A 27,589-nucleotide genomic window follows, 5' to 3' on the forward strand; every position below is an offset into this window, starting at 1 on the left:
TCCACATTTTAAAAGTTTGTTAATATGGGAAGGAGGGAATGGGGGAGGATGATGAGTATATGGGAGTCCCCTATAGTCTGTATGTAACTTTACTGTGACCTAAAACTTCTTTGAAGACAACATGAAAAATAGTAAGACACTGGGGAAGAAATGGAAGAAATGGCCACTGTACATACAGGACAACAGATACTACAGTGATGAAAGGTAAAATACAAAAAAAAATTTTTAAATATTTTTCATTGTTTTTTAATATCCCAATTTTTTTACTTTATTTAGATTTAGTTTTTCTAAATTATTATGTATTTTATTTCTTATGTTTAAACCTATCATTATTTCATTTTCCTGCTAACTGTATTTGGTGATATTCTTGGCTCCATTTTTTAAGAAGTTTTGGATCACATAAGGGTTACAACTTTGTCAGGGGAGGATCATTGGTGTGGAGTGTCAATGATGGGGGATACATGGGAGGAAGTTCACCTGAGCATATGTATAAGGTATATAAACATGGTCAAATGTTCATGGGGTATTGCCACAGTGGGTAGAGATTTACACAACTACCAAAAAAATAGTGAATTCCCATCCTGGGGTGCTCTGCCACATTCTCCAATGGAATAGCAACAATCCCCCAAGTACAGGAGCAATGACTAGTGAAGAAGGATAGTCCGTTGATGGGCCCTTAATATTGATGACTGTGTTTATGGACCTTTGCTCTTGAAATTACAACTTAGTCTAGTGTTGTAGGGTGCTTGTGAGTTACCTCCTGAGAACCCCCATTTTGCTCAATGTGGCCACTCTCTAAGCCAACCTCAGCATATAAATGCAATGCCTTCCCTGCAGTGTAGGACATGGCTTCCAGGGATGAGCCTCCCTGGCACTGAGGGATTACTACCAAGCACCAGCTGGTGATGCAATTGGAAAAAGACCTTGAATAAAAGGTGGAAAAGGTAAAGACAAATGAGTTTTTATGGCTAAGAGACTTCAAAATGAGTCAGGAGGTCATCAGAGATGTAATGCTTATGCACATCTCAGCAGGATCTCATAGACTGCCAAAGTGATACTACCCCAAAGAGTGGGGCTCCTGAGGGATCTGGAGACTCCCAGATCCTACAGTTATGGAAGATAACTCTGGAGTTTGCTGCCTTCCCAGTGGCCTTACTTTGGAGTTTGTGCTTCCTAGTGTGACAGAGTTTAACTCAGATGTGAGTTCTCTATACATGCCTGTTCTGTCCCTTTTATTTGAACGTATAGTTGGTCTGGAGTTGGAAGATGTATGTCCAAGAGACTTGAATCTCTGGGCTGTCCACATGACAGCTGGGCCCTGAGCCTCAGTGGAGTTGCAACACCTACTCACCAGCATTGGACTCACCCAAGACAACTAACAAGGAGGTGAGGATGGACGACCATCACACCAAGGAGAAGAGAGAGTCTACAAATGCAAGGAAGAGAGTTCCATCTATCAGCCACACAGAATCAAAGCCCCCTCTCAATTAGAGGTGGAGTGGGCATCACCCTTCCAGAATCCTCAGGATTGGGGAATACAATATGGACTAGAGTAGACTTACTGGTATTGTACTATAGACACTGTGATTTTAGCAATGGAAGAAATTATATTATTGATGTGGAGACATTGGCCACTGGATGTGCTGAAGTCAAGAAGAGGGAAAAAGTTGTGTAATTTGGGGGCATTTTCAAGACTTGGAATTGTCCTGAATGACATTGCAATGCCAGATCTAGGCCATTATATATCCTGCCATAACCTACAGAATTGAGTGGGAGAGAATGTAAATGACAATGTACACTATAATCCATGCTTAGTGGCAATGCTCCAAACTATGTTCATCAATTTCAATGAATGTATCACACTACTGAAAGAAGTTGTTAATGGGGGGGAAAGTGGGAGGTCTGGGAAGTGGAGCATATGGTAATCCCTTATAATTTTTATGTAATGTTTTATGTAATATAAGTATCTTTTAAAAATAAATAAAAAATATATTTAAAAAAAACAGGTATGTTTTTATGTGATAAGTCTTGAAAGAGAAACTGTAAACATATCTGTAAAGTGATATGATTACAATGACCCTGTAAAGAGGGAAGGTTTCCCTCTTTACTGATAGTGAGGTGTTTTTGAGACTAATGGGATGTTTCATTGGGGATGTTATAACACATCACCAGATTGTAGAACCCAGTAACACTACCCAAGTATAAATATCACAATTTCTTTTTCAGTCCAAATCCGTAGTATAAATTTACAACTCCAAATAAAAACATACAAAAGTTTTACCTCTGTTCTATATCACCTTTATACTTACCTGACAATATTAATTCCCTTATTTTCTTTCCATTTTATATTTCTTCAGTTCTGATCCTCAAAATGACAGCAAATTCATGTCTTCAAACAATATTACCATGAATCTACCAAGTAGGTTGAATCCTGAGCTTTGGAGTAGCCACTGAAAGTATTTCAACAATAATACACTAGTATTTGAATTAAAATTATATATGTATAATGGGTGACAATATGTGTATGATAGCTAATACTGAGTAATAAATGGCATTAGACCTTTCGACTTGATCTCTTGAATCACTTGCTCTGAAGAAGCCAGATATCATGCCATGAGGACACTGAAGTAGCCCTGTGAAGAGGCTACCATGTGGAGAGGAACTAAAGCTTGCCACCAAAAGGAGTTAGAGCAAAAGGAATTTCAGTATCAGAGATCCAACCCATTAGACACATTGCTAACTATAAAGGAACAGTCAAAATTCTGCCAGTTACTTTGGTTTCAAGACAGGAACAAAATCTATATTATTCATTAATCTTTGGCCTCTTATTGTTGATGAGTTTTTAACAAAGCAATGGCAGAATTTGCTAGTTATTATCTGTATTAGCTTTCTATTTCTGCATCACAAATTACCACAAAACTTAATGATTCAACATAGTAATAACTTATTATATATCATTTTTCCATGGATCAAGAATTCAGAAGCATCTCGGGTAGGCAGTTTTGCCTTGAAATCTCCCATGAGGTTGCAATGAGACTCCACTTTCAAGACGGCTTACTTACATAGCTGGCAAATCGTTGCTAGCTACTGGTGGCAGACCTTAATTCCTCTCCACATGGAAGCCTCCCCACAGAGCTACTTGAGTGTTATTATGGCATGGTGGCTGGTTTCTTTAGAGCAAGTGATTCATGACACCAAGATGAAACTTCTAATGCCTTTTATTACTCAGTCATGGAAGTCACAAGCACATTGTCAATTTTTCAGTATTTTGTTTCCAACATTGGTCAGATTCAGCATAGGATGCTAAGAGGTGAAGATCATTTAGAGCTATCTAAAAAATTGGATACCTGAGATTGCTCTCTGGCTCACAATAAGTCATATCTCTTCTTCATGCAATGCACACTCATCTCTTCAAAAAAGTACCCAAAGTTTTATCAATTAGAGCATTTAATTCAAGTCTAGACCTAAATTAAACTCCTTATAAGGTCCAAATGCAAATGAATCTGTTTGGATGCATTTATTCATGTACATCTCTCCAGGTACATTTCTGTCAACCTAAAAACCTGTGAACTAAATAAACAAGTGTTCTGCCACCTACACACTCAACATAAAAAGGGTAGGATAGGCATAGAGTAAAAATTTTAGACTCTGGTTCAAAAGGGAAAAAATTGGAGGTAGTCACTGGTTCATAACAATTCTGAAATCCAGACAGGACATATTTGGCAATTCCTTGATGAGGACTCAGTTCTGCCATTTTCTGGAAATGATTCTCTATGACTCTTAGCTCTACACTCTGGGCTTTCAGGTCTGACCTCTGAATCATCCTTCCTTTTTTATGAAAGGTGTTTTATAAAAGCATAATCCAAACACTATACAATATTGCTACTATTTAGATTTATATGCTTCATCTGAAAATTTTATCTTACAAACAGGACTTTTGCTCTGTTTTTCCAGAATAAATGTCTCTATGTGCAAAACTTTAAATAATAATCAAAAAGGATAGATTCAAATAATTCATGCTATGCACTTTCCTTCACCAGGCTTTGATAAAATCAGAGCCTTCTGATGTTGGAGCATCAACTTCTTTCTCAGTTACAATCTCTACAGTCCCAGAAGCAGACACAATAACCATTGTTTTATTTGTTGAAGCTGTCTTCTGTTTCTCAGCAACAGCTGTACAAACAGTAACAATCTCATCACTTTCAAAGTCATAGTCAGGATTTGACTTTGGTGAGAAATCTGTTATTTCTGCTGATGGTTCACTCTTTTTAATCCTCTGTGCCACTTTCTGCTACACCTGGAATGTTATTGCCCAAAAAGTTCTTCTTTCCATATTTCAGGATTCACTGGATAGATGTGAAGGGCTACTTAAAAACTTCAAATTGCTTCATCCATTTTTTCCTTAGCATCCTCTATCTCTGATATTTGTCATTCTGAATAATAGGTGTCTTGGGGTAGGTCTATTTGGATTTATTCTGTTTGGGGTGCATTTTCATTCTTGGATATTGAAATTTATGTCCTCCATAAGGGTTGGGAAGTTGTCAGTCATTATTTCCTCAAGTATTCTTTCTGACCCTTTCCCATTCTCTTCTCTCCCCGGGACATCAATAATGCGAACATTTGGGCATTTTGCCTTGTCATTCATTCCCTGAGATTCTGTTCCATTTTTTCCATTCTCTTTTCTTTCTATTCTCCTATCTTTTCCAGTTCAGATGTCATGTCTTCAAAATCTGTCTTCAAGCAATTCAAATCTGCTTTTATGTGCCTCTAAGTATTTTGAATCTCATCCATTATGTCTTTCATTCCCATAAGGTCTGTTACTTTTCTTTGTAGGCTTTCAAACTGTTCTTTATTGTCTTCCACTGTCTTCTTAATATCCTTTATTTCTCTAGTCATATATTTTTTAAGTTCTTTGAAGTGATTTAGGAGAGTTGTGTGATTATAACTGATTAATTGTATTAAACCCTGTATCTCTTCAGGATATATGGCTTGTTCTTTTTGCTGGGCCATCTCATTCTGTTTTCTAGTATGCTTGTAATTTTTTGCTGATGTCTAGGCATCCAAATACATTGATGTATTAACTCTAATGGCTAATTTCTCTCTCTTGCTTATTTTTTCCCCATAGCTCTTCTTTGATATTTGCTTCAACTTATTCTCAGTCTTTAAAATTGCCCAGCTTAAGTTTTCAAAATCAGGCCAGAGACTCACTAGTGGAGCACAGATTTTCTCCCAGAGATTGAATACCGGTATTGTGGTTTTTGCCCATGGAGTTTCCAGACTGGCCAGCAAGATAGAGCTAGTCAATGCACCTTTCCGTGAAGGTGTTTCAGTCTCAGATTTCTGGTGTTCCTGTGTTGACTCTCCAGATTGGAGAGATTCAAAGAGGACTCTGCAAGCTGAATACACTAAAGAAAAGCATCCTGACCTCCCTCCATTTTCCCTTGAAACAGTTGACAGGAAGGAATATGTCTGTTCCCCTCTCAGTAGGTTATAGTGAGGCAGGGGTTTTACCCCAGCTTAATACCTTGGCAGTGGAGGAGGCAAGCCCTTCCTGGCCACCATGGGGGCTTGGTAACTCATGTTTGTCTTTTTTTACTTCTTCAGTTCTCTGTCCCTCACCCTCCTGGGAGTTGTGTAGCACTGTCCTGGTCTACTGACCCCCAAAACAGGTCCCTTGGATGGCTTTTGCCTCTTTCTTGGTTGTTTTTTGTGAGACACTCAGCTTTGCCTGTTAGTTGGTTATCATCTTCCCACACCCTCTCATTTTCTTTTAAGCAAGGGGTTCTTAATCTTTTTTTATTTCATGGACCCCTTTGCCAGTCAGGTAAAAACCACAGACCCCTTCTCAAAATGTAGTGGCAAATAGTTTTATGACACTCAACATAAGAAGTCAGAGAAAATAAAGATAATAAGTTGATATTTCAATTCAATTCAAGCTCATGGACCCCCTGAAATCTTTCCATAGATCCCTTGGGGGTTTGTGGACCCCTGGTTAAGAGTCCCTGCTTTAAACCCTTACTGAAACCTCCTCAAGAGCATCAGGTTTTTCTAATGGTTTTTCAAGGTCTGTCCAACTTATTTTCATGACCCAGTCCCTAAGTCACTGCCACATTTTCAGTTTTTTGATATAACTCTCTCCCAATCCCAAAATCTGCATTAGTTATCTATGGGTGCATGACAGATCACCCGGCTCTCTCACAGGGCTGCTCATGGTATGATGGTTGACTTTTCATAGAAAAAGTGATTTAAGAGACCAATATGGCACCTAACTTTGGAAGTCACAAACTGCCTCCACTTATACAGTTTTCTATTGGTCACAGAACCCAGCCATATTTTGGTGTGGAAGGGGACAGTAAAAAGTTGTAGATAACAGGAGGCAAGGATGAATGCGGTCCCTCTTGGAAACTTTAAAGATAATGGAAGGAGAGAAAAAAATACTAAAATTTTAATGGATATGTCATATTTTATCCTACAATTTTCTTGTCCTAGAATGTATTCCATCTAGAAAAATGAAGGGAATTGACCATTTCAAATTCTAAAATTGATCAGGGCCAAAAACAACGTTGTCTTGACTTATGAACTTCATTATACCCAAACCATAGCAATCTGTGCTCATGCAGTTGCTTTGCCTCAGTAAAAGTTTTGTTCTCATAAATAGATCTACTTACTCATTTTGAAATGTTTCAAAGTTAGTGTGGATATTTAGAGACTCCCAAGAATTAAAAATTAATATTTGCCTTGTGCAGATGAGTCAATAAAGCTACAGTTGAGTGTTTTCACTAATTTTAGAAATTAAACTGCAAATAATTTTATCTTGATTAAATAGGTTAAAAGCCATATGTGTGCATACAACTAATCTAAATAGACCATTTATCTAAAACCAGTAATTTTTTGATGGGGCTAATTAATGAAAGAATTTTTTTAAAGTGGTTTAGAAAAAAATATGTATATACATGTACATGTAAATGAACCATTTATTCTTATTTCAATAGAGCTTTATATTGATATTTCAAGTCAAGTTAAGTAACAATTGTATATTTATATAGTACTGTGTTGATAGAAAGTAATATATACCTCTGTGGTTAACACTTGAAGGGGATTTGAATATTTATTAGATTTTAAATATTATAATCCATTAATAAGAGTTAAAGGAGGTCTCTCCTGTATTCAACCATTCTCATTAGTCTTACAGAATAGGACATTAAAAAATCAGGAATAAAGATCGATTTTTATTTTTAAGGAAATTTCATTTTTATTCATTTAATGGCAGAATGATCCCAACCCATTCCACATAAATTATTTTTTCTACAATTACAGTATTAGACTGCAGTGAATTTGTGAATAACTTTAGATTTGCACACAAATTAGTACATTTTGAATTTGCCTTGATTGGTAGAATTGGTGTGGAGAAGGATTTGAAAAATAGAAGCTGGAGAAACTTAATAAACAATAAGAAGTATCATACTCTATGTCCTATAAAATTTCTATCCATAGTAAGAACTTATGCATTTTTCTTTTGAGAAGATATAATAGTAATTGATTTGGTGGTGCTATTTTAAAGTTATTTAGCAATAAAACTCATTGTCTAATTTCAAACTAGGTACATGTTTATTCTATTCTCTAATAGAACCAGAAGAATCTACTTTCTTTTTTCATTGTTATTCACTCCCTTTTAATTTTAGTTTCATCTGTTATCATTTATGTTTCCTATACCACCTAAAGTACTATATGATGGATATTTAAAGCAAGGTGGTTTTAAGCCTAAATTTATCTCTTTATAATGCTCCCTTGAATTTTAAAAATTGAGAAACCATTTCTCATGCAAATATCTCTTTGGATTGAGTTAGATATCAATCCACTAAAAAATCTATTTTAATTGATAATATTAAGTTTAGCTTCTTGATATCTGAATAAAAGACCTGTAAGGAACTAAGAAAATAGACGTAAATTTTGAAGGCATAAGAGGAAGGTGTTTGGGTAGTTGTGAAAGGTTAAGTTTGACTCCTAATCCCTGAGTGCAGGTTCAGGTAAGGAAGCATAACAGTGAGCCTTAGGCAGCAGGGGACAGAGAGATACCACAGAGTGAGGAATGATGTCAAAAGAGAAAAGAGGAAGTAGACCCCAGAGATAAAATTTTTCCTAGAGTCAAGTCTGACTTCTTCCCCTGAGATAACCTAGCTTTCTCCAAAAACTTCATTCTTTTATATTAAATATGATATCAGTAAGGATCAGTGAAACATAATAGTTGGAGGCGATGGCTACGGTCAGGGAAAATGCCCACAGAAAGTGTAGCTGTACACAGATGTACAACATGCAGCACATGGGATTTAATATTCCCATTTTTTTCTGTTTCACAGGTTTCCTGAACCAGATGAATAACTCAAGTCACACTTTCCTTCAGCCTTCATTCCAAGGATGCATGCAACTCATTCAAGTGGATGATCAACTTGTAAATTTATACGAGGTGGCGCAAAGGAAGCCGGGAAGTTTTGCTAATGTCAGCATTGACATGTGTGCCATCATAGACAGGTAAACGGTTTTTACATCCTACCTTAAATTTTCTAAACTTTCCAAATTGATATTTTTGTTGTGGCCCAGTGAAACACCAAAAACAAAACAAAACAAAACATTCTAAAAGGGGTAAAGAGAGGGCCATTTGTTATGCCTATTATAGTATGTTTGTGATATTAGCAGTGACATTTATATCAGGATGTGGATCTGTGGATATATATGGTAGAATAATCTCCAGTGTCACATTAGTCCATCATCCTCCCTCAGTGAATGTAAATGCAAGCAACAGCTGAGTTATAGAGAAACTCTGACAGTTTAAATTTAGTTTTGTTTTCTATGCCTGCCAGCAGAAGTGACGCTTCTCCCTCTTTCTAGCTCATGACTCAGCTTCTGAGTATTGTCCTTTCCAAATCCCCCTCCTGAAGGAAAAGAAACATTAAACTACATAGGTAGGCTAATGGGGATTTTTTGAAGCAGGATATTTAGAATAATTGAGTCTACTCTTAAAATATACATATTGAAATAATACAAAAACTAATTTTGTGTGTGTGCAAATCTGGGGAGAAGCTTTATATAAAAACTTTGACTTCTCACAATGTGAAAGACAAAATCTTTATATGCAATATTATGATATCATTGCATATACTATCTTAACATACTTTTTAAAAGTGCCCTTCCTTCCAATATGTAAAAATTTCATTTTCAGATGCTTTGTTCATACGCAAACTATATCTAACTATAGTTGTAGTTAAACTAATGACTTTAGATAATTTTCCAAGCTATTTTTAAACCTTTTGTGTAAGTTCTATCTTATGTGAGAAAAAATAATTTCATTAATTTTATGTTTTGAAGTGCAAAATTTCTTTAATATATTTTATTAATTTTGAAATAAGGTTTTCATTCCTACCTCAGCCTTTCCCAACACAATGTAGATCTTAAATCTGTAAAAATCTTATTTCACTTAAAAGAAGATCCTCAGAGAAGTCATTCAGGGATGAATAATGAATCTTACAAATAGTCTATAATGAAGTAAGTTTGCTTCCATATAATCTTAATGAAATGGTGTTCATGAATATAGTAAATTGTGATTTATGGTGGTTATGGACTATAACTTTTTAACCCTTAATATGTTTATAATAAGACTTGATGATATTGCATAGTGTATTTCTACTATGTTTAAATATGCAAGTAGTGACCTTGTTAGTCAGTTTCTAAACAGAACGGTGAACAATTTCAATAGAAATATATTCCTAATTTTTGAACCGTTGATAATAACTATTACTTCTCCCTAAAGCAAGTAGTAGCAATAAAAAAAAAAACTGAGAGATTGATCATTTGTTCTGATGTAAGCTGTTTACAGATTTCAATAATTGTCTTCTATACAGGATGATTTTCCTCTGTAGTTATAATTCTGCAGTATATTGAAATATTTTAACACAGTCCATTTTCCATGTCGGTAGCTTTAGTGATAAAATAATTTGTCAATAATCTTCAAGTTAATTCATTCAGTTCTTATAAACATCTGGATTTTATGGTAATATTGCTGTTTCACTTCAAACATGATATTTCCTGGGCATTATATTAAAATTGTGTGCTACTAAATAAGTATGGGTGACATATTGGGATTTTAATGTTTTACTGTAACTGAGACAGTAGGAGTTAAATTAGCCCCAAGAGAATGAATGAGACTTTCGTACATGAAAAAAATCCAAAAACTGGAATTTGACTTTCCTGCTGAGAACAACTTGAGGAAAGACGTGGAATAGGAAATGCAAATTTTAATTTCTGGCCAAAATGGGTAAATCACATTGCCCATGTTACCAAGTATCCTGTGGCGGACAGAACAAAGAGCAGACCTTTCTTATCCTCCAAGATGAAAACAGAGAGGATTGGCTATTTTGAAGGAATAATCTTAGACTCTCTGCCACATTTTCCTAAATCCATTATAAAATTGATTTTCTGTTTGTAGTATGTCTTGAGGGCAGTGACTTATACTTTAATTACCAATATATGAGTTGCCAGATTCCTTTATTCACACAAACTTTTCTAGTTCAATATCTTAAGCTCTGAGGCATTGCATTTTTGTATATATTTTAAAGGGCTATATTCTACTCATTAAAATGATTCGGGAGATCGTTGATGATATTGCCTCTTAATCTGTGTCTTTCCAAGTGTCGATGGTTTAAGCCTGGCCTCATATAAATATGATCCATCAGATAACTTTTTAGCAATATATCACTAGCACATCTCTGGGTTTGATTCCCTCCCCCCAGCTCCCACCCCACTAACAGAAGCTTTGAAGATAACACTTTATCTTCAAATTACCTAACCTCCCCCTAAACCTATACCGGTTCTTTCTTACTTTTCCTTTTCAAATTTGTGCACTATTTAAAAATATATAAAAATGATAAATGAGAACATAGGGTTAAAACAGAAGAGCTACCACTAGTTTTTATAATGTTTGGAGATAATAGGGGCAGCTGCAATAATTTGTTGAGTATGACTTAGGGAAATAGTTGAGGGAAGATATTGTAAAGTAATTTTGCTGGTGTCATACAGCAAATGCCCTATGATATAAACTTCTTTTCTTTTCTTTGTGCATAATAGATTTGTATGTGGCTTGTTTTTTCTGAACACAATATTGAATCAAGGTGAGAGCAATCATGCCAAGGTACAGAAATATTCATTCAGTAAGTATTTACTGAGTGCATACCAGATGCTAGGTGCTTACTCTTCTAGACACTTAGGAAAAATCATGGAACAAAACAGACAAAGATACTTGTGATTGTGAAGCTCACATTCTGGGGAGAGAGAGGGAAAGATGGATGATAAACAACAAATATAATAAATAAGTAAATCATACAGTAGGTTGGAAGAAATATGAGCTATGAAACCAAATAGAGCAAATGAAGGAGGACTGACATGTTGGGAAGTGGAGGTGTTGGGTTGCAGTTTAAATAGGTTGACCAGAGTGAACCTCATTGAAAGATGGTATTATAGTAAAACCTGAAGGAAGTAACAGAATAGACCACACAGATATTTATTTGGAGAATAAGAATCCCTGGATGAGAGATAAGCATTGCCTGGCATGATCAAGAAAAACAGCAAGGAGGCCAGGGTGGCGGATTTGCAGGGATATTGTGGGTTAAATTGTGTTCCCCCAAAAAATAAGTTGAATTTAACTTTATTTGGAAATAGGGTCTCTGTAGATGTAATCAAGTTAAGATGAGATCATACTGGACTAGGCTGGGCCCTAAATTCAATGACTGGTATCCTTAAAAGGAGAAGGAGATCTCGAGGCAGACATACACAGGGGGAAGGAGGCCCTATAAAGACTGGGCCAGAGAGGGAGTGATGCAGCTACAAGCCAAGGAATGGTACAGACAGCAGGCAGCCTCCAGAAGCTAGGTGAGTGGCATGGAATGGTTTCTCCCTCAGAATCTCTAGAAGGAACCAGCCCTGCCGCCACTTTGATTTCAGACTTCTTATTTCTGGCACCATAAGAGGATAACATTCTACTGTTTTAAGCCACCCCATTTGTGGTTATTTGTCATGGTAGCCCTAGGAAACCAATACAAGGCTCAAGGATGAGAGTATTGGAAAGGAGGTCAGAGCATTTCATGAAGGCCTTGTAGGTTCCTGCAAAAGTTTGACTTTAGCTTTAAGGGAATCAGAGAGCCATTGGAGGTGTCTGAGCAAAGCAATGACGTGACCCAACTTATGTTTTAAAAGGATAATAGCGGCTGTTGTAAGAGGAAGGGAGAAGCAAAGAGACTAGTTAGAAAGATATTATAGTGGTCCTTGTAGGATGCTGGTGGCCTAGACCAGGGTGGTAGCACAGGGCACAGTAACACGTGGTTCAATTGTGAATATGTTTAAAAGGTGGCTTATATGAGAAAGAGAGGAATGAAGGATAACCCAAATTATTTATTCAGAGCTACTGGAAGGAAGAAGTTACCATCTCCTCAGATACGGAAGGCTGATGGTAAAGATGATTTCTCACATGGCCATGGAAAAAATCCACATTTCAGCTTTGGACATGAGCTGAACTGTCTTTTGTCCATTTAAATGGAAACACCAAAAGGCAGTTGGATATATAAATGTAATAAGCACATACATGGAGATTACATGATAAGACTCTGTGTCAGACAAAATCTCTATTGTTACCAGTGAGGACCTTTGGAATCTTCAGGTGTATTTCATAAGCAGCCACCTGGAAGAGAAGGAGATAGAAGAGGACAGGAAGCCTCCCCAACAATTAAATTACACTCTTAGGAACTGAGGAGGTGATGAGACAGACATTCTTGGAAAAATGCAAGATATCCAACAGATAACCTTTTCTTTTTTCCTCTCATTGTTTCCATCTATTTTTTTTTAAAGAAGTTTTAGGTTACATTGAACATATAGGGGATTCCCATATAACCCACACCCTCCCCCTCTCACATTTTCTCCTATTAATAACATCTTTCATTACATTCGATACAATTGAGGAACATATATTGAAGCATTGCTACTAACCATGGCCTATGGTTTATATTATAGCTTATACTTTGCACTGCATAATTTTATAGATTTTGACAATGGCCTGTATCTATCCTTGGAATATCATGCACAAAAATTCCAGTGTTCCAAAAATGTCCCATGTTACACCTCTTCTTCCCTCTCCCTCCCCTCAGAAACTCTGGTGATCACTGTCTTTGTATGAATGTTACAAGTTCTTCCATTACTAGAATAATAATGTCTATTTTTGTCCATAGTTGCATTCCCCCTTATGTTTGTTCATTCCTCAATCTTGAGGATTCAGGGATGGTGATGTCCATTCTGCTTCTGATTGAGAGGGGGCTTAGATCCCATGTGTTCCCATCTTTTATCTGCTTCTAGTTACTTACATTGTTGGCTCCTTATGACAGACATATTTAGGTTCCTCATCCAACTCCAATTCTCAACCCTCCTCTCTAATCTCCCTCCAAGTATAAAAACCTGAGGGCTTCAAACCTCCAGAAATACTCTGCTTATTAAAAAGTTAGGTTTATTTGCTCCCTGCTGCAAGGGAGAATACACACCAGGAGAACCACGGAGCATCTCAAAAGGGGGGTTTGGGGAAGAGCTTGAGGGACTCCAAGGAGTTGTAAAATGGTCTTGGCAAAGACTGGTTAGAATCTATAAACTAAGAGAGTTGCTGCAATATACAATAGTCTTAGAAATCATGGATTCATGCGGCATTATTTTTAGATTTGCTTGCCTGTGGTCTTATCTAGGGTATGTGAATCTGAAGAAGCTAGTGTTGATATATTCTGGGCTTAAGTCTGTGGTCATTGTTTGGTCTAGCACATTTTATCAGCTTTGTGAGTAATAGTGAACTAAATCTGTTTTGCAGATTATTTTATCAGCTTTGTGAGTAATAGTGAATTAAACCTGTTTTGCAGGTTGTAGTTTCTATTTCCATTCTAACTCTTCCACCCCACTACACAGAGCTTAAGTGCTAGAGGACTGTGTAGTCATGTGGCACAGTCCTGGCTAATGAAATATAACCAAGAAGTCAGTTGTGGCGTTTCTTGGAAAGCTATTGTTTTCTTGATATTGGTGTCACTCCCTTCACCATTCTTGTTTGAATGTAGACAAAATGCCTGAAGCTCTGTGGCCAAGAAAACCATAGATCTAGTGAATCAAAGTCGGCACCTACCTTCACTCCTTTTTCCATGAGAAAAACCAATCCTTGTTTATTCAAGTCACTGTAAGTTAAGTTTTATTTTTCATGGAGCTGAAAGCATATGTCCTTTCTCCATCCTCCACTTATAAAATCAACCACTACCATTTTCTTAACAGAATATGGAGGAACACATTCCCAAGCAAGGAAACTGCTTTGAAAGAAAAGGTGATAAATATATTTTAGGATATATTATATTGCTTGCCAGTGAGAAATGGAAATTAGTTGAAATTTCCCCTAAGGATTGGAATTTGGGGAGTAAATGTTTAGAGGCCAAGACAAATTTGTATTGTTAGAGTTAACACCAGATTTTTAATAGGACTCTAAAAACTAATAAAAGTAGTTCATTAGAATTAGAATCTTATTTGCTCTTTCCAGCCCCTCTTCCTTGTAAATACATTAAAAACTGAGCCCCTAAACATTCTGGATAGCATAGAGAGTAAAAAAGGATAATCAATTCCCTAGCTTAACCACAGTCTAGGAAATAACCCCTTGAGAAATTGTGAATAGACTGGATCCTATTTCTGAGTTAGTAATTAAGTCTTCATTATGTGCATGATAATTTCAGTGCTTTCTTTTCAGGAACATTTACCTAGCCTGTTTTACTTTCCTTGAAAGGAATCAGTCAGTATATGATTTTTCGTAAGAGCATTTGCATGACTGTTGTGTTGGTACCATGTAAGATGTCTCAAAACTAAGCTGATGCTGTTGGAAAGGTAAGTAGATTAATGAATCAGCTCAGAAAAAGCCATGAGTTTCTATGAAGCAGAATTAAATTTTATGGTCCTAACATAGATGAAGAAAACTTATATTGTTCTGTATATTCTGTAATTGATCTTCCTTTACTTTCAAGACTCTATTTCCAGTCGTTATCAGAAAAAACAAGACTAAAGTTGAACTTATATACTTTGGTACCCTAATAACTTCCCCTTTGTTTTATGTTATATATTCAGTCAACACAGGTTTCAAATTCAGGCAAAGTTCAAACTTCCTTTGTGGGCCATTGTCCCATTTCACAGGTCCTTTTCAGCCCCTCCAGCAGTGCACTTGGATCAGCTCTAGCTTATGCAACATCATGGATGAGAAGCATGTGTCCTGACCCATATGCTCTACTCAGGTTCTTTCGACTTCTCCTGAGGGGTCCCAGACTGCTCCATCTTCTTTAGGACCAGTGTCTGTCCTGCCTCCACTGCTCTGATATCTATTCCTACCTGGCCGTAGGATATTTATTGTCTTTTATTGGCCTCAATTTCTGTGAAAATGTTCTGTATAAAGTAACTATCCATTCTGGTTTTCTTGAGACTGTCCCAGTTTTAGCATTGAGAATCCCATGTCCAATGGAGCCTCCCAATTCTGGGAAACCCAGGACAGTGGATCACTCTGGAACTGTATCCTCATTGCCCTTCTTTTCCTGACCTCTCTTTCTTGTCCACCTGCCATCTAAATACATTTATCCACCCTATCAGCTCATGTAGGGATTATACAAAATCTCTTGCAAACTACATAAAAACTGAAACTAATTATGGTATGATGTTTGGATGATGGCTGGAGGAGGAAAGATTGCCATCGCAGGCTCCTCTCTACCTAGGTATGTCATACCATCATATCTACTCAGGCTAGCATTGGACCCTCTACAAATCAGATTCTCAAAGGCAGAAAGCAGGGCACAAGATACCATTGCCATAGGATCTCTAAACCTGTCAGGATTTATTTAATCAGCAGTTACTTATTAAGGAGCACACAAAATAGTGAACAGTAGTATCTCCTGAGTCTTTCATACTGAGGTGGTGGGTGGAGAGTCATTGATAGACCTTATACTCACATCTTAACACTTCAGAACCTCTATTTTACTTTCAAGCACCTAGCTGCTTCAAACCAGAATCACCTTAGGTTTAGACTATCTAGTCAAACTTGAATCCACATATCTATTAATTTGTTTATTGTAGGCCAGAAGTTAACTCTTCTAGCCCCCACTCCCGGTAACAAACGTCCTTGACCCACTAGATAGCCACAATATAGTAAATGGAAGACCTGTCTCACAAACACGAACACGTCTGTAGTGACAATACCTGTGCCAAATTTACCTTCTCTCTCACCTGGATCCAGCTGACTGCAAATTGCCACCTTCTGACTCTGATACCTCCTTTTTACATACATTTTGAGGCTGATCACCCCTTCTGCTCTTTCTTTCAAAGTATTCATGTCTTCAATTAAGCTGGTATCAAACTGCTCTAGCATTTAACTTCTTTTACCTTGGAAAACCTTTTGTCTTCTAACCATTAGAGGATTATTTCAGTACTCCTACTGTAGGCTTTTGCAGAGCTTACTTTCACTTCATGATGATTATGCATAAAGGATAAAGGAGATAGTCTCTCAGATAAATGTCACGTTATTCAAAACTTTACAACAGTTTAATGCTGACAGCCTTGTAACTGATATCATAAAGTGAAGAACAGATTGGCAGGAACTAATTCTGGGAGAGCTGGGGCCAAAGAGGAATCTTCCAGGAGTGAATATGAATTTCCTTTTGGGAAACACCCTCCAAATCATAGAAAGAGGACAAAAGTTATTCGGCGTTCTAAAATGTAATCATCAACTCAAAATAAACAAATTGAAAAAAGATTAATTACAGAATTCAGCTTTAATATTCTTGTATGACAGTCACATTGTGATTCATTCATCTAGATATGTCTGCTTGGTCTCTTCACATTAACTCAGTTTTCTCCCCTTTCTTTGATCCCGCTCATTTATTCTGCAAATGGCTGTGTTCTTTCTTGGTTTGGGCTAAATCAAACTACTACTGGTGTTCTAGAAAGCCCTGTTTTCTTATGATAGATCTGGTTTATTTCTAACACAAGATGCATTGCACTATGTATATATATGTTAACATTTTGTTGGCCTTCCATACTAGCCCCAAAGTTCCCTTTGACCTTTTCATTCCATTGCCAAAGCTACTTGCCTTATTTGGGGGGATAGAAAGGGGATTCCTGTTTGTTTCCAAACATTTAAGCTGTGATCACCTGGTCATCTATCTAGCACAAAATCATCAGCTCAATGACATTAATTAATTACAGCCCCGGGTGACCTCATGTTAAGTCATTTACCTCTCTGAAGTGATTCCAAAGTGATTTTTTTTTTTTAAGTACAAATAGAGTACTAGTATGATAAGTAACTTTTTTTTTTAAGTGATGAAATGCCAGAAGAAATAACTGTTCCAGGAAAAAAGGAAAAGAAGAAAAGTTAAGTTAACCACTTAAAGATTTAAAGCAGTCCTAGTCTTCTTTGATGTAGTGCATGTATTAGGACAAAAGAAAACTGTATTTGCTTTTGACATGGCATATAGCTGTGCTTTAACATTTAAACCCCAAGGAAGGCCTACAATATAAAAGTAGAGTCAGAAAACAGTTATGTGTTTGAAGATAAGCAGAAAGGATAAAGATAAATAAAATTCATGTAGTTAAGCCAATTACAGATAGATTTAAATAAGTTGTTAAATTATATTTTTACTTTTGATATTAGATTACCTGAAAAGTACAAACAGTAATGAGTAATTTAGATATATATTTATATGTCTTTCTGACAAGCATTTTTTTTTTCTTAACCTATTTGATTTTATCAATTCATTGGCTACGTTGCAAAATTTTAATGGGACTGTAAAACTCATTTAACTGACTTCCCCTTAAATCATATTAATAGACACAAACTATTCCCTTAGAAAATATAGGGAGTGCTACCCATGCCTGATGAATGAGTTGGAGCTAGTGGGCTACTATTTTCCATCGTCACTCATATGCTTCTGCACCTGTTGGATGGGTCATATTTTTATTTCAAAATATGTTTATGCAAGTCTTGCTTGTTAATGTAGTAGCATGGTTTAATTAAACATCAAGTACATTTTAAAATGAGTAACAAAAGAAAAAAATAATTTCCATTAAAACCAAATTAAAAGCTTTTAAAAAGGCAAGTGGCCCCAAACAAACCAACCCATCAATATAGATATGGGCAAGACAGCTAAAATTTTGCAGAGATTTATGAAAATTAAAATTTGTTCACTCAGAGTGCCTCATTAGTGACTTTAGTTTTCCCTGTTCTTTAAGAAACCAAAACTGGAAATTAAGGGAGATGCATAATGGAAATGGTTCATCAGGAATATTTGCCAGATTGGCATTAGAGAAATTCCAATCAGTGGGCCCATAACCAAATATCCAGAGCAATTTCTTCCATCAGGTAATTCAATGGACATGATTGTAGTGTTATAAATTAAGATGGTTAAAGTATTTGCCTTTTTATTTTTTAAAGATTTATTTATTTCTCTCTCCTTCCCCTTTCCTGCCCCAGTTGTCTGTTCTCTGTGTCCATTCACTGTGTGTTCTTCTGTGTCCTCTTCTAGTCTTGTCAGCAGCACCGAGATCTTTGTCTCTTTTTGTTGCGTCATCTTGCTGCGTCAGCTCTCCTTTTGTGCTGCACCACTCCTGGGCAGGCTGAACTTTCTTTTGCACTGGGTGGCTCTCCTTAGGGGGAACACTCCTTGCTTGTGGGGCTCCCCTATGCGACACTGCACTCCTTGCGCGCATCAGCACTGCACATGGGCCAGCTCCACAAGGGTCAAGGAGGCCCAGGGTTTGAACTGTGGACCTCCCATGTGGTAGACGGACACCCTCACCACTGGGCCAAGTCCACTTCCTGTATTAGTCTTTTTAATGACTCATTTCTCTAATTGACTTCTTCATTAAACCCTGTACTGTTAGAAGACCTCTCCTGTTCTTTAATCTGAATAAAAGGAAGTGAACTCACATTTTTTCTTATTTTTCTTTGTTTGAGGACTCTTTGCATCCCAAACAATAAAAAGAAGGGAAAAGGAGGAAGGAAGGAAAGAAAAACTACTAAAATGCATAGCTGTCTCATCTGATATGGGGCATTCTCCACTTTCATTAAAATAGTAATAACTGGTAAAAATTTAAAAAGTGTTTTAGTTTACCAAAGGGCTGTGACACAAAATACCAGAAATGTGCTGGCTTCACTGTCATAGTATAATTAAAAGCCCTAAAGCAATCTTATCAAGTAATCTAATTAAAGGTCCCTCAACTGAATTTAACTCAAACTAAGAACATCACACCCAGAGGAATAGATTAGTTTACAAACACAATCTTTCTCTTTTGGGGAGTCATAAAACAATCTCAAACTGCCACAAATGGTGTCTATTATGGCAGTTTAAAAACCATTTTGGTTGAAAATTTTACTTTTCTATTTAAATTATCTAGAACCCGAGAAAAAGGAGAAGTTTATCACAAATATTTCCATCCCAGGAGAAAAAACAACAATTTTACCAGTACGTGGAGTTTGTCATCATTTTTATTGCACTTATTAAAAATAAAAGTATTTCCTCCTGCTATTGTTGTATCTATACTGCCTAAAAACTAATTTCAATAGGGCAATAAACTTAATTTTTAGATAGCATTGTCTAAAACTCTGCTAAGTACTTATATAAATGCTTCTTAATTGTTTGTCTATTAAATACGAAAGGGGTGGTATATATAGCTGTATTTGGAGTATTGTTGAAAAATGGGTCTTTACTAAATTTTAACAAGCAAATAGAAATATCTGAAAGGAGTATCTTAATCAGAAAAGCAGATCGATTTAAATGACCATTATCTACAACTGTGATCAAAGTTAAAGCCCTAAGTACCCTACATTTGTTGGTAGGATTAACTTTGTTTGCCTTCAATAAGGGGTGCCTGTTAAACAGTTATTCTAGTGTTTCCTGATCTTTGCTTTTTTGGCATAGTCCCAGAAAGGAAATTGTTTTCATGTACATACTTCAGTGAAGACCCATTTTGGACAAATAGACAAGACATCAAAGTGAATTATTTTTTCTTGAAACTTTAGGCATTTGAAAATTAAAAAGAAAGAAAAACCTTTAAAATCTTAAATAGTGACATTTCCTAATTTAAGTAGAAAATGCCATGCACAAAAAGGCAATTTCCTTTTGCATAGTTATATTTCTTTAATTCCAGGGGCATTTGTTAAACTCTACAAACATCAAAACACAGTACGCAATGGGGAAACAAAAAGATGCAGAGTAGGATCTCTTCTCACAAGGAGTGTACTAATTTAACCACGAAAATAGGAAACATTCATAAATTTTAAAACTGCATTAAGAAGTATGTATCCAGTGTGTTTTACAGATGATTTTTGTAGGAGATTAATAGAGAAATCACTATGGGCTACAGTGGCTGGTGGATGTTTCACAAAGGAAGCAGAGTTGAATTTTAGCCTGAGATATAATGGGAAAAAGGAAAGCAGTGGAGAGCAATAAATTGAGTCAAAGTGTGGAGGCATGAAGGACCATGTCATATTACTGAAACATTAAAGCTGACAATTTAAATTGGAACAGAAAGTTTGTGCCAGGGAGCCATGAAAAGTTAGAAAGATAGGCCATTCATGCCTTCCTTTATCCATTAATTCTACTGTCATTTATTGATTACCTATGATGTGCCAAGGATAACATTAGGCTTGATGAACAAGATGTACCCTTCTGGACCCTATTACATTACTAATAAAAGGGAAAGACATCTGAAAAATAAAATTATTGAAAAAACTGGCAAATGCCAAAATTGAGGCACAATTGATGCAATTCTGATTCTGCCTGGGGTCTGGGGTAGGATGGAAGAGATCTCTCAAAGCAGAAGCTCACAAGGCATACAGGAAGAACATTCCAGGTAGAAGGAAAGTACATGCAAAAGGATGTGGGTGCCTACAGGAAACTCAAATAGTTGTGATATAGTCTTCAAGAGATTGGCAGCTAATGGAAGAAAATATGAAGTTAAAAATTTAGGGAGAGAGAGTGGATGTGGCTCAAACAGTTGAGTGTCCACCTTCCACATGGAGGTCCCAGGTTCAGTTTCCAATGCCTCCTAAAGAAAAAAACAACGAGCAGACAGCAAGTAAAAACAAATGAGCAGGGAGTGGATGTGGCTCAAGCAATTGAGTGTCTGCCTCCCACATGAGAGTCTCTAGATTTGAATCCAATGCCTCCTAAAGGAAAAACAGACAATGAGCAAAAATAAAGAGCAGACAATGAACAAAACAATGAGCAAACAGATGAGGGAGCCCCAAAATAAAAATAAAAATAAAATAAAATAAATTAGGGAGAGCTGGATGGAAAATATCCTTGTATGCAAAGAGATTCTAATTTATTCTCTGGGCATTCAGAAATTGTTGAAGGATTTGCAGGGGAGTTAAAATTTGCATTATTAAGTTTGCTCTAGGTATTTGGCACCAAGGCTGGTTATGAACAGAGGTGGTCAGACCCTAAATGATTGCAGTGGCAATTGAAATGGACAAAAAAGGGTAAATCCTAGGTATTTGGGGGTTAGAATTAAAAGAGCCTATTAGATGTGGAGGTTGATAAGGTAATGGCAGAAAAGAGACATTGGTTTGACAGTGTGAAAAGGTATTAATGGAAGGTTGTCATCTTTAGTAGTCTCTGAACAATGACTTTTAATGAGAATATTTGTTTAGTAATGGGTGTATCCATTAGTGTAAGGTTTTATTGAGATCTGGAAAATGGTGAAAAATAGTAGCAGCAATTGAGCAATGTGGAAAGATTAAAAAAAGAAAGACAGAGTTGGTTTACAAGTGTACATAAGTTGATGCTGTAATAAAGAGGGGTGGGCAAGAGATGTCAAGAGCTTCACTGTCCAGTATGGCAGCTCCTAGTCTCATGTGGCTAGTGGACACTTGAAAAGTGGCTAGTTCTAATTGAGATGTGCTGTAAATGTTAAATAAACACCAGATGGTGAATACTTAGTACAAATAAAGGAATATAAAATATCTCATTAATAATTTTTATATTAGTTACATTTTGGAGTAACTAAAATGTATTATTAAAATCAAATCCACCACTTTCTTTTTACATTTTAAATGTATCTGCCAGAAAATTTAAATGACATATGTTTTATAGCTCACATGATATTTCCTTTGGACAGTCTGATTAGAATCTTCCTCTTATAGTTCCAACTGGATAATGCAGAGCTAAAAATAACTTATACAGCTTCTGAGTGGGTCTTGTCCATGGTGAGTTACAAAATCAATGGGACTTCACATAGGATTCAACAAGTTGTTCTCTAGAATTGTTTTATTTTAGAGACAATTGGGATTCCCAGAACATTTATGAAACTGGCGTCATTCTGAAATTCGCAGTCCCTTTTAATTAGTTAGAAGTTTGCTTAAGCCCTAAATCTGCTTGCAATTCTAACGCCAGAGAATATCTTTGCAGACTTTGAAGCCAGATGTGTTGGTTTTCTCCTGGAATATTAATTCCCTATTCATTAAAAATAAAATACAAGTATTCAGTGAGAGAAACGAGGGCTAAATTAAGTAGAAGATATTTTAGTTGAGTGCAAGGAAGAATTTCTTGGCTAAAAAATTAATTTTCCCACTAAAATATGTGTCAGTCATACAAATGTGTATAAGTCAACATTCCTAAAGTAAAAGTAGAAATTGTTTTCAGCTTCTAGAGGCAGAGACCCAATTAGTTTCTTAGACAAATCTGAGGTTTATTATTGTACACATATGATGTCTGAAATAAACTATCCAGGACTTTTGTGAATACTACAAGAAGAAATCAGACACATAGACAATGAAGTTCTGTTTCAATTTCTTTAGCTCATGGCTTTGATTCTAACAATCAAAACATGGTTGCTGGAATTCCATTCATTTCAATGGCTTTTCGTGAAGGATGTAGGAGGACCCATTTCTCTTTTAATATGCCTTCCCAGAAGTTCCATACCACACTTTTTCTTACATCTCATTGGCCAGAATTAATTATATGATTACAGCGAGTTGCAAGGTGGATTGGGAATTATTATTATTATTCTAGGTGGCAATGTGCCCTTCTAAAAATCAGGGGTTTTCTTTACTAAAGAGGAAGAAGAAAGTGTATAATGGGATAACAAACAACTGTCTCTGACCGGTTGGTATCCCCCAAAATAAAAATAAAATAATTCATATTTCTAGAAAAATATTAGATGCATCATTTATATAATTTGTTCAAGTAATATGTTTTATATTTTACCTCCAGCAATTAAAAAATAAATATAATTATTAAACTTCAGGCTTAATACTAGACATTTTAGAGTATTCAAAGGTGAATGGGGTGTAACTTCTCTCTCTTCAAGGACATTATAGTAGGGTGGCTGAGGTAGGTATATATTCTAGTTCTTATACTTATCCTGTAAACTTCCCCTATTTTAATTCATCAATAACTTCCATTGTCATTGCTGAAAAGTACCTAGACCTTAAAAGTAATTTATATGGCTCTTTGGCCTAGTCCTTGGCCTCTTCTCCAGCTTCATCACACTTTCTTCTCCACATTATTTAGCCACACTGGCCTTTGGACAGTGCCTGGAATGTGCTCAGTGGGGCCTTGGTATGCACTGTTCTCTGGAACCCTCCACCCCCTCATCACTCATCACCTCTTCATTGCCTTCTTATCCTTTAGATAAAAGATAACTTCCCTAGGGAAGCCTGTCCAGACACTAGGACTGGGTTAGTTTCTTTTTTTAACTTATTTATAATTATACATTCAAGACTGTGATTACATTTCTGCCTTATCTTTTAGACTAAATGGGTCTGATCTTAATGATTCCAGTCCAAACACAGTGCCTAAGTAATATGTTCTAAATACATTTTTGGTAGAATGAAAGAATAAATATAATTGTAGCACAAACAAAAAGCTATGAGAGAACAAATAAGGAAAACAAACTTCCAAATGGAGTAACTCAGCAATGCTTTATGAAAAAAATGGCATGGATCCTTCAGGGATGGAAAAGCTAATGTCAGGAATGGCGCAAGTCTGTCTTAGAAAAATGGTCAATATAAACTAAAGCCTGTGGCATGGCTGAAATAAGACATTGTCCTACATTCTCTGTGTACCCGAAAAACCATTCTAAACAATTTATACTTAGACTATAGTTTAGAGAAACCATTGACTTATTCTGGGATGTGCACATGTGCTTATGTTTAGGTATATATATATATATTCCTGAGGAATTAAGTCATCAGAGTTTACGCATTGAAAGGAAATCCTACTTCAGTTCATTCATTCTCAAAACTCTTCTGCCAATTTCTTCCCCATCCATCCTCTTGGAGTCGGTGATAAGAAAATCCTAGAAGTGGGTAAATTATAAGAGAAGAGGTTACTGGAAATATTTTTTTAAGTAATGGTTTAGAATCAAAGAACATTCTAAACACTCCTCTTTTGTCCATGAGTTTAGCATAGTAGTAAAATGACTGGTTTCTATTGGAACCTTTGCTGTAGGAAAAACCAGCTTTCAGTTGTCATAAGGGAAAAGTAGAAATATTGGAGAAATACAGTGAAAGTGAAAGGGAGTTGGTTCCAATGTAACAGCAGTTTTCCTAAGAAAGCATGTTTTAGTTTGCTAGCCTCAAAGCAAATACCATAAATGGGTCAGCTTAAACAATGGGAATATATTCACTTACAATTGAAGGCATGAAAAGGCCCAAATCAAGGAGCTGATGGAGGTGGTGCTTTCTTCCTAAAGACCAGCTGCCAGCAATCCTTGACTCCTCTGCAACAAGGCAAGGTACAGGGCAGTGTCTGCTGGTTTCTCCCTTCTCTTCCAGGTTTTACTGATTTCAGCTTCTTGCTTTGGTGAAAATCTCTTCCTTTCTCTTATAAAGGACTCCAGTAATAGGATTAAGATCCATATGGTTGAAGTGGGTCACACCTCACCTGAAGTAGCCTTATCAAAATACCCTACTTACAATGGGTTCACACCCACCAGAATGAATTAAATTTAAGAACATGTTTTCCTGGGATACATACAGCTTTAAACCACCTCAGAACACTATGTAAAGAACTCTTTGGGTGGATGGGAATGCTTTATCACAGTCGATACAGAGTTGTACAGAAAACAGAGTCCTGGACGTCAGTTATGAGTGACTATCTATGCTGAGAGGAATACTTTCAATAACAGGGACAAATGATAGAGAGGTTGTGGCCAGAGTTGCAAGCTCATAATGAGCGAGTGAACATAGGGTGGTGAGAGAAGGGCGTGAGGAAAGCAAATAAATTATTTTTGGAATGTGAATGATTTAGTCCAGTACTTCTCAAACTTTATGTGCATATGGATAACCTGGAATCTTGTTAAATTCTATTCTGTGGGTATTGAGTAGGGATTGAGATTCTGCATTTCTTACAAACTCCACAGTGATGCTGACACTGTTGGTCCATGGGCTATAACTTGAGTATAGCAAAGTTCTAGCCTCCTTATCTTGAGTCCCCAAAATGTGTGGAAAATGCAGCACTGGTGGAGAGAAAGCAGGCTGGTGATGTGGGCCTTTGAAAATGCTATGAATGTGCTATGGCTTGTGAAATAGGGAAATCTGTTTTCTTTACCCTTTTCAGGGAAAATAAATCAAAGCAGATGAAGTAGAAATGAAATCACATGAAATAGCCTGGCACAGTGCTTAGAATAACATTGGAACTATTTAGTATTTTCTCAAAACATTAAGTACCTCTGTTTCTCTCCTTTATCACCTGTTCTCTTTGTCTGTGTGTATATATAGAAAGGATACCCACACAATAGAAATAGCACAATATTTAGCTCTGTGGTTCTCAGTACTTACTGACTGATTCCTTCCTAGATTCTCTATAAGCAACTATGTCTTAATTTGACTCACTGTAAGGCAGCATTCTTGGTTAGAAATAAGTATACTAGCAAAATATGGCTCTGGTAAATTTAGAAGAAATATACACGTTTTTATTATTTCTTAGAATTGATGAAGGCAGAACGTAAGGAAGGCAAGGCAAAGCCAAGATTCTGTCACATCCCACCAGTATAGAATGTTCCAGGCTCCATCTCAGCCAACCCAAACAAACTATATGACCCTGCATCTTTTTGTGCCTCCTTCAAAATGTAGTCTCAGTTTGGGCACATTCAATTAACTATGCTTGCATCTCTCATAGGACACTTCTTTCCAGATTCCAGGACTATTCACCCTTGCGCCACTGTACCATCTACATTATTGGAAGGTGCTGCCCTGCCTCCTACTTATCTTTAAAATTTCCTAATAAAAGGAATGTTTTTTTACAGAAACCAATTCAGCTGGGTCCAAGTAATGCCAGCTTATTAGAAAGCTACATATGGAATGATTAGGTTAAAAAAATCATTGAAATTAAAAAATAGGTCGATACCAGTAGAATGACCACATAATTTACCGTAATAGTTGGGCATCTTTTGAGGATGAAACAAATGTGACAAGTATGAACTGATCCCTGGACAAGTCAAGATGCCTGTTCTACCTACCTGATATGTGATTCACACCGAGCCCAGTACTGATGAGGGTTCATAATTTAAGAATGTTTTGAAGGCCTGAGTTGATAGACCTTTGTCCAAACAGTCTTTATTAATGTCTGAGCTATAATATACTCATTTGTTTTCCTCAATCCCAAACCAACTGGACTCCTCTGCCTAGAGTATTTATAGATTCTGTGATGGGTTTATGTTGCTTGCTTTCTCAACAATCGATTTCCTGCAAGCAACTCCCACCCCTTCCCTTTCCATAGCCTCTGGTCTGTTTGCACTCAAAGCAGTTCTCAGTATGATCACGGTTTCATCCCATGTCTATAGGGACTCCTTCAATGATAGGCACATGAACAAGGCTGGCAATCCTTGAAACCATCTGGGATCTGGAGCGGGGCAGCCTTAGGCTGAAGACAAAATAGAGAACTAAATTGGAAAGATAGAAATAAGTCAGAATGTTGGTGACTTTGTTGACCTACTAGATCAAGCCTGCACATAAAACCTTGCACTTTTAAGTTATATGAGTTAAAAAAGTTTCTTTTGTTTGTTTGTCTGTGAAGGCAAACTCAGTTGGGTTTTCTGTTACTTAAAACTGATACCATCCAAACCAATGCAGCTTTAGTTTCACATTGCCCCATATTTGCCCTTTATCATGAACTTTGATTTAGCTTTCATTGCTATCTGGCCAATCGTTTTATATTTCCTTCTTCAAATTCTAGAAAGTAAATTTGTTGGCTCAGCGTATCTTTTCACACCAGGTTCTGGTCCTAGGCTGCTGATCAGCCTACGGCTTTGCTGCCCCCAGCTCAGGTGTCCAGCTAGGTTAATGGGGCTGACTGGGAGGGCTGCTGACCTCCTCTCAGAAGAGCTCTCTCAGGCACTTCCCCTTCCATGGGAATTAGGTATTAGGGTGCTATATAAGATCCAGTTTTATACTCTGTATTCATCCTGAATATTACCTGAATTTTTTATATATATCATATGAGCTTAGAAATACTGTAACATATGTTTTACATTTTAGAAAATACCTACAAAGACATTA

The 27,589-nt window shown here is 36.6% G+C and overlaps 1 protein-coding gene across 1 annotated transcript in view; it reads left to right on the forward strand.

Annotated features, from left to right (window-relative positions):
• Window positions 1-27,589, forward strand: part of CNTNAP2 (contactin associated protein 2) — a 2,351,919-nt gene that overhangs the window by 1,280,267 nt on the left and 1,044,063 nt on the right. The window contains exon 10 of the mRNA XM_058297514.2: window positions 8,358-8,529. Within this exon, the coding sequence (XP_058153497.1) occupies window positions 8,358-8,529 (172 nt within the window). The remainder of the gene's footprint in view (window positions 1-8,357; window positions 8,530-27,589) is intronic.

This window comes from Dasypus novemcinctus, chromosome 5 (genome assembly GCF_030445035.2).
Source record: "Dasypus novemcinctus isolate mDasNov1 chromosome 5, mDasNov1.1.hap2, whole genome shotgun sequence".
Taxonomy (NCBI): Eukaryota; Metazoa; Chordata; class Mammalia; order Cingulata; family Dasypodidae; genus Dasypus; species Dasypus novemcinctus.